The sequence below is a fragment of the Epinephelus moara genome, chromosome 21 (assembly GCF_006386435.1).
Source record: "Epinephelus moara isolate mb chromosome 21, YSFRI_EMoa_1.0, whole genome shotgun sequence".
Classification (NCBI taxonomy): domain Eukaryota; kingdom Metazoa; phylum Chordata; class Actinopteri; order Perciformes; family Serranidae; genus Epinephelus; species Epinephelus moara.
Genome location: NC_065526.1, coordinates 37,824,604 through 37,833,302, shown reverse-complemented (window position 1 = coordinate 37,833,302; position 8,699 = coordinate 37,824,604). Strand labels below are relative to the sequence as shown.

General features: G+C 37.6%; 1 protein-coding gene across 1 annotated transcript in view; it reads left to right on the top strand.

Annotated features, from left to right (window-relative positions):
• Positions 1–238: 238 nt before the first annotated feature.
• The window catches only part of gad3 (glutamate decarboxylase 3), a 31,887-nt gene continuing 23,426 nt past the window's right edge, over positions 239–8,699 (top strand). The window contains exons 1-4 of the mRNA XM_050074828.1: positions 239–260; positions 3,636–3,743; positions 6,221–6,327; positions 7,249–7,384. Of these exons, the coding sequence (XP_049930785.1) occupies positions 239–260; positions 3,636–3,743; positions 6,221–6,327; positions 7,249–7,384 (373 nt within the window). The remainder of the gene's footprint in view (positions 261–3,635; positions 3,744–6,220; positions 6,328–7,248; positions 7,385–8,699) is intronic.

The window sequence follows — 8,699 nt, the reverse complement described above, 5'->3', positions numbered from 1 at the left end:
TGCAGACCACACCTCCCTTTACCTGCTGTCCTTTAAATGCAGAAGCCTGACACTGCACTGTCTGTTTTCTCAGATTGGATGAATTACTGTCGGAGGCTTCTAAGCAACTATCAGGCTGCCAGGTTTACCTACAGAGAGTATTTCTAGCAAAGAGGATTCAATGAAATCAAAAGAGTAGTTATAGTGGAAATCAACTAAATTGCTGTGAACCATCTTTGAAGAACTGATTTGTATTGATATGGATTTCTTACAGCTGCCAGGTAAGAGTGATGACTCTGTATAATACACAGTAAAGTGTAAATGTGAATTAACCAGAACTGTGCAGTGATTTAAGCCTTTAGATGAACTGTATAATGCATAACAGCTCTGCTGTTTGAAAGCATGTCTTCAACAACCTGGAATAATGAAGCAGTAAAAATACAATATAAAATAAAGTAAAAAAAAAAAAAAGAATTTGAATTAAGTTTGAGAATTGAAGTTGAAATATATGGAGAGATGAAGTGTCAAATATTAGCTCTGAAGGCAGTTAATCTCTCATTAAACTACAAAATGAAAAGTAGTTGATTGTCAGTTCCAGTGTAAGCAATGACAGTAGTTAGAATTCCAGCTAAAGTGGAAGTGCCAGAAGGAATAGATTTCAAATGCACAGTGGAAACAGCCTTGTAAATGCAATCATGTAGTCACTTGATGTTTATACGTGTTTGATGCTTACAATTATTTTATCAGACAGAAATTACACCTCAGTGAAAACAGTGAAGTAATGAAATCACTGCAGACATTATGAACAGCAGCTCATTTCCCAACAGTTCGACAGTGACTTTAAACTTTCTAAAATATTATAAAATATCAACACTGTCATGGAATTCAGAAATGTTCTGCAGTATCCACCCACCCCACACACATTTGAAAAAAAAAAAAAAAAAAGAGAAAAATAAAATTACTTTATGAGAAATTTAATTTAAAGTAAAAAAAAAGAAGAAGAAATTTAAATTTCAATGTACTTTAACTTCAGTTCATACTATAGTAAGCAGCATTGGTGGCTGATCATTAAAATATTGTACTTCTATCCATTTGAATAATATGCAAAGTGTTTAAGAGATAAATATCCTGACCACTAATGCCCTTGATGTGCCCTTGATAGAAAGATAGAGTGATAGAGAGAACAGACAGACAGACAGACAGACAGACAGCATATTTGATTTGAAATAACCTTGGAAGACTCAGATGATCAGTGGGACAGGTGAAGGTCATCAGAAAGTCAGAGTAGACTACCTTGACATCTTGAGTTAACAACTATTTTCACAATTAATTTATCTGTTTGAGTAATCTTTCAAGCAAAAATGTCCAACATTTGCTCGTTCTGGCTTCTCCAAATATGCATATTTTCTGTTTTCCTCTGTTTTATAATCTGAGAGTGATTACATGGACATGGATAACCCATTTATGGGGCTTATCCTGGTTATGATCATAATTGGGATATAGTGTTCACATGAGCACTGAAGAACTAGGTTATTCTTATTTCTCGTATACATTCTGGTTTCTTTCAGAGTACTCCAGCAAGCTTCAGGATTTTCATAAACAGAATATGGTGTTTACATGCTCAGACGCATAAACAGGATACTCCAAAAACCTGATCACAAACAGTGTATTCATGTCCATTTAAACACACTCACTGTATGCTGAACATCTTTGGGTTTTAAACTGTCAATCGAACAAAACAGACATTTGAAAAAAATCACCTAGAGTCCATGTTTTTGCTATGGACATAACAACCAATAAAAATAATTGAGAAAATAGTTAGGAGTTTCATTGATGATGAAAAGAACTGTTAGCTCAACCCACTCTCCAAAAAATGTTGACACTGTACAGCCTACAAACCACAGATATGTTTCATTAGCACATTATCATATAGCAGATGTTTCAACACTGCTGTGGTTAATTTATGGTTAGGTTTAAGCACAAACAACACTCAGTCATAGTTCAGAAAAGATGATGTTTTGGTTTAAAATACTTGGTTTTTGGGGCACGATCCCTGCTGGAATAGCAGCAATGTCTCAGTAAAAAAAATAACCACGTATCATGGCACTATTCCCGGTGGAAAAAAAGCAATGAGAACTGCTGAGAACACAATAATGTCAAGCTTTGGTTTTGTTGTTTGTCTTTCTCGCACAGTGGATTGCAGCTTGGCAGGTGTCTCAAAATGTCCCCTCCAATCTATCAATAAAAAATCTAGTTTTATAAAGTGTTAGAAAGAGAGAAATTTTGGCTTTTTAATGATATCAGTATTGTGTTTTGTACTCCAAATATTAAGCAAAATCAGTCACATTACATAATGACTATTCACATAACACAATAACTGAGCTGTGATTTTGAAATAAAGGTCTTCAAAGTTTGCTGTACGATGGCTGCATATTAGCTGCATTTCCAGTACCCAGAGGAACCTAAATCGTAAATCTGTTTTGCGTTTCCACTGCAGACAGTGATCTTATACCCATTTTCCATCAAATCTAGCCCCTGTACACAGTTTTTGAAACATGGGTAAACCTGCTAAAAATAGGCAACAGAGTCCTTTCTCATTGCCAGAGCTGTGTACATGGCTCTGCAGCAGACTAGTATGCCTTTGTGTGTAGACTGTTTTTTTTTTTTTTTAGGTGTGTCATGTTCAAGCTGGAAAACTATGTCAATGTTTGAGCACTGCTTAAGCAACATTTCTGGAACAAAAAAAGAACAGGCTGGAGTGTTTAGAGCAGAGCAAGGGTGTAGTGCTGCCAGAGTGCACAGGAATGATGCTCTGCCACTTCAGCTATTTAGCACTGTTAAACAATGTTGATAGTTAGTCATTAAAAAGTCATAAAAAAGTGAAAGTACAGTGGTATCTAACAAATCACATCATGGTAAAATATGTCATAAAAACAGTCTCATATTATATCATAAAGAAGACATAAAAAAGTCATAGTTTGTTTGCCTTTCTTGTGTGTATCTCAATCATATGCCACCTCTACAATGGTCAGTTTAGCTGTTCAAATTTCCAAGTTTCTTCCCCCACAATGCCCCTGGAAGGTTGAAACACAGATGATATCGACTGAAAATGGTCCCCCTCGATGGTGAATAGGTGATTACTGGTAGAGTTGTACCACTGAGTGAGTGCAGTCCTAGCCAAACAGTGTGCTAGAGGAGAAAAGTTTTACTGTTCCACACCTTACTGTTCCCTTTTTTTATGCCTTTCTCGAAGGAATATAGAAGTTACTTCTCTACAAAACCTTTATTCATTAAAAAATGAAGACAAATGTGAACACAAGCAGTCAACGTATGACGCTTAATGTCAACTTTCTGTACTTGACAAATTCCCATACTTGGTGCTACGGGCACATTTCTGTTGGTTCCAGAAAGTTTTGACATAATATGCCCTAAAACTGAGGTCTGGCAGACAAGCTGTCAACCAGTTCAGATTCAGATGACTGTATTGTCCATTAGATTTGCATAAAATGGAAATTTGTCTTTGACACTGGCAAATAATACAACACACACAATACACAACAATACACATCATTTTATTCAGATCAGATACAGTATGATTGTTCCCATAGACTTAGCTAAGACATATTTGCTGACAAACATATGATTTGTGCTTTCAGACAGAATCATCAATAAATCAGCTGGGGGGGACAAACAGCAGGACGACTCAGCAGCAGTCAGACACAGACGGCAGACACCTGCTGACTTCAGCAACATCTACAGCAAAGGTGAGAGCTAAGGTTGAGGGGCAGTCAGGACTAGAGGCTTGTATTTGTCACATGCTCCTTGACTGGTGTACAAACACAATCAAGTTGTAAACTGATCATATTAAGCATGTTAAGGTGTTGTGGACATTCCTGTCTTTCAGCAGTTCTGTTATTGAGGCTCAAACCAGAGGATGACTGTAAACCAAACTTAATGCATCTTCAGTGGGTCATAAAATGCTAGTTTTGGGCTCATATCTAAAATGATTTTGGGCCATGTCACATAACAGAAGCTGGAAAATGTTAATACTGTAGTTGGTAAAACAGAGTACTACATAGTTACATAGTACCTCAAACACCTACTATTAATAAATCTGTAGCTCAAGCTACCTACAGACATTTAGGTCACACAGCTGGATAGTCATGAATGCTCCACAGTAGACAAGTGATGCATGAACAATAGCCTGGAAGCTTGTTTTGGGCTTTGAAGTCCATTTTCTTAGTAGCCAAACAGTGGAATTATAAGTTTTAGGTCTGTCACATGATCCCATTGAGCCCATAGACTTACATTATGACAGAGACGACTGTAAATCAGTGGATACATTTTTCTGAGCGTCACAACCCCTGTAAAATTATAGGTCTTACTATCAGAATTGAATCCATTCAGTCTGATAATATTTGGAGAGTCTAGAAGAGCCACATGATTTAATGGTTTTATCCACATCCAAATTAGCGGAGGGCTACACCAGAAGTAGTCAGCTTGAATGACCAGAAGTCTCTAGTATGCTTACTCTATTAGCCCAATGATGTGTAAGCAGCACTGATCATCCGGGTAATTTTTTATGCGGCAGCTGGAAGTTTTTGGCCTTATGTGCCACTGAGCAACTTCTATTGGAATGAATGGGGCCTCGCCTCCAGTGCTGTATCCACTTCTCTTTTTACATCTATGGCAGGTACAGCATTGGCAGCGGGGTCCCATTCATTCCTGTGAAAGTTGGTGAAAAATGGTCCGTATCTGTGGTATAAAATTACCTGGTTGATTGGTGCTGCCTCTGCATATCTGGGCCCATACAGCAGGCGCACTTACGGTGCCCGAACTTCCACCAGCCGAGCAGCTGACTTCTGGTTAAGCTCCCTGCTAACTTGAATGGGGATGAAATAATTTCACCTTGTGGCTCTTTTAGGCTTTCCAAATGTTATCACACCAAATGAATTAAATCTTGATAATGAAACGAGTCATTTTACGTGAGTTGTGAAGCTCAAAAAAATGTATCCACTGATTTACAGTCTCTTTCCCAATATAAGTCAATGGGAAAAAGTATTTTTGGGCTCAATGACATCATGTGACAGAACCCAAAAATTGCAGTACCACTGTTTGGCAACTCTGAAAATTTAAATCACTTTAAATCACTGGTATGTTTGTTTGGAGATGAGGAGACCTCTGTGGGTAAGTTGACTCACAGTAAAACCTCCTGAATGTCTGGATCTTAACTTAGAGAAAAATACATATCTCCACTTTTGAAGATTTTGACTTTCTACAGTACATGGAGTATCCATAATATTCCCTAGCAACCTTTAGCGTTGGGTATCCAAATGACCAATGGAAAGATGTTTTATTACATCATCTATTCAACACATATCTCCATTGGGTGTCAGAAGTGTCCATCAAAGCGCGTAGAAAATCAAAATCATCAAAGTGGAGATACGTGTTTTTCATCGGACAGCGACGAGGTGCTGGGCTAGTGACGCGTCTGCGACAAGCCAAACTGCATAAAAGAAACATCATCATCAATCATTTGTAATGTGAACGAGCTTTTCAGTGTTTTTTTTTGTGAGAGGTAGAGGCCTCTGTGAATAGGTTGGCTCCTGGTAAAAACCTCCTGATCACTGAAAGAATCCTAACTGGGAGTTCACGTGGATGAAGTTTTATCTGGTTGCAATCTTCAATAATCACCACTAGATGTCACTAAATCTTACACACTGTTCCTTTAAAGTAAATTAGGCCAACTGGCACAGGTAATGACAGACAAAATCAAAATTTAAATAAAGAATTAGATGATCAACCTGTAGTCTCCTCATAGTATTAGGTTGAAAATATGATGCAATTCTCTACACAAATTTTTAATCCATTCTGTTTCAATAACCTGCATCCAGCTAACATTTTGCAACTTGCTTACCTTAAAAATGTTTCCTCATTCTTGAAAAGCAATGTAATGTGAGCGGCATTATATTGCTGTTAAAACATATTTGCTGCAGGTGATAAGAATTATATGAACATGATTTCTATGAGACAGTGATTTCAGTGAAACCCAGATGGTAAAATGACACTTTAATTCTGTTTCAACGGTATGAGTAATGTCTTCTTTCCTGCCAGCTTTGTAAAGCTTCTGTAAACTAAATATAGTCAAACGCATTCCATTTTCAGACAACTGTCATTTGAAAGAAGTGTGTGTGTGTGTGTGTGTGTGTGTGTGCGTGTGTGCGTGTGTGCGCACGCGCAGACCTGCTCCCAGCTTCAGGTGGTGAGGAGATGACCAGAGGATTTCTACAGGAGCTGCTTAACATCCTGTTGAGTTATATCAGCAAATCAACTCAGAGGAGCTCCAAGGTACTAAACTGTTTCTCTCAACAATATATCCTGTACAGTATTTCAACACTGCTCAGTGACATTCAGGCCTGTCCAGTGTATCTGCTTGACAGGGAAATATAAGCATGAAAATAAAGCATAGTACTTAAAAAGAGACAGTTAATTAGAAGACAATGCACTTCCAGAAACAGTTATTCAGGGTCAGTGAGCACTGCTGGTAGACATGAAAAGGAACTAAAGACAACAGATGAAAGCGTAAGACACATGATGCCTGATACATACATGTAGGTATGTATATTTCATCAGTTATGTTGTCCCAGATCACAGAGTGCCAGGAGTTCTTTTTATTTACTCTACATCCAGTGAGAGAACAGATTTGGATTGAGAGATCCAATACATTTTACAGTGTATCTCCTGTGTGTGTTGGGGGGCAGTCAGAGAAAACACACAAGATCTCATGAGATGTATATTTGAAATCAGCAGAGGCTGCTAGGAGTTTGAAAGGACAGAGCAGAAAGCATTAAAACTATCAACAGTAATAATACTTCCGCTAGCTATGAGCAAATGACAGACTCGGTAATTTGAATTGCATTTTCTAGTCGTCCATCCACTCAGAGTGCTTTAACACTACATGCTGCCAACCTTACAAATACTGTGTGACCCGCTCTGCCTCCTGAGCAACAACCGCCTCAAATGATGGCAACAGAACTTGGCAAACAGGCAATCAGCCCCACTTGGCATCAGATTTGTGCCGACCTGCTTTTATTACCCACATCTATGGGCATGTGTATAGATGTTTTCCCATGCTTGCAGAACTTGACATTGCGAGCGTGGAGCTATCCCCACACAGTGGGCTGCCGAACTGAGCGCTATTCTATCTGCAACTGAGCTTAAATTGTAAAATAATGGCAAATAACAGCAGCAACTCCTTTCTTTTTTTAGGTCCTAGACTTCCACCACCCTCATCAGCTAAAGGAGGGACTGGAGGGCTTCAGTCTGGACCTGCCCGACCATCCAGAAACTCTGGAGCAGATACTAGTGGACTGTAGAGACACACTCAAGTATGGTGTCAGTACAGGTGTGTGTGTGTGTGTGTGTGTGTGTGTGTGTGTGTAAGAATACAGAAAAGTGATCAAAAATGACATTATAAACACGAATACTATACAAAAGCAACAAAATGTATGCTTTTCTTTTCAATCAACCAGTGCCCAAATTTTGACCACAGTAGCAGGCAGCTGAAGGGAGAGGCTTACTGTTGGTGCCGCAACCAGTACTGAAAGCCTCTGAGTATTTTTTACTGCAGCTAGCTTGTAACTACACAGTTACAGCCGCAGTAGCATTCAGAATGGAGGCCTTGTAAGTTGCTGAACCCCCTGCATCCCTGTATCCTCATATGAAGAGATTACATTTTAGCTTTGCCGCACCTTAAACTTTATTTTGCCTAGCATAAACCGCTTGTCCTCATTCGTGGACACTTTTTTTTGTGCCATCTACTGGTAGCAAAAGCACAGTACACTTATCCATGTAAAAACAAGGTGGCAGCCATCTCTGCCAAGTCAGTCTACAGCCGATCCAGACACAAAAGTGGACAAGGTACAAAACCTTAACAAATTTTATTGTTGAAACATGTTAATTTATTCAAAATAATGTTTGCAGTTTAACATGGCATACAAATTTGACCAATGTTAACAACAGTAACAAGCTAAGAAGCTGTTAATTAGGAAGTACTCATTTTTAAGACACTGGGACTCTATTTTGGATTATCAGGCCAGTGGGTGTGAGAGACAGTTCTCAGAGACAAAAAGAACAATCATTGATTGTAGTAGAGCAAGGAATTCTAGAGTTACAAAATGAACAAATCACAAAGCTTTCAGGTATGATGCTTTTTTTTTTTTTTTTTTTTTTTTTTACAATTTTGTTTTTGCACAGCCATTTACAGGCAGTGTAATTACCAGTTTTGAACAGACTTGATTTGAGACTTGAACAGTGACCCCTAACCCACAGAGTTACAAAAACAAATGTTGCACTGAATATAGTCTTCAGATTCAGATTCAGAATACTTTATTAATCCCCGGGGGGAAATTGTTTTTGTTCCAATGCTCCGTGCAAAGTAGAAATAGAAATACAGCATGAATGGAAACAAGAGATTAAGATGAAGATATAAATAAAATACTAAAATAGACAATGAAATAAATAAAATAAAATATTAAAGTAGACATTAATATAAAATAAAATAAAATAAAATATTAAAGTAGACATTAAAATAAAATAAAATAAAATATTAAAGTAGACAATAAAATAAAATAAAATATTAAAGACAATAAAATAAAAATAAATAATAAAATAGTAAAGTAGACAATCTGAAATATATACAATATACAATGAAATGGTTG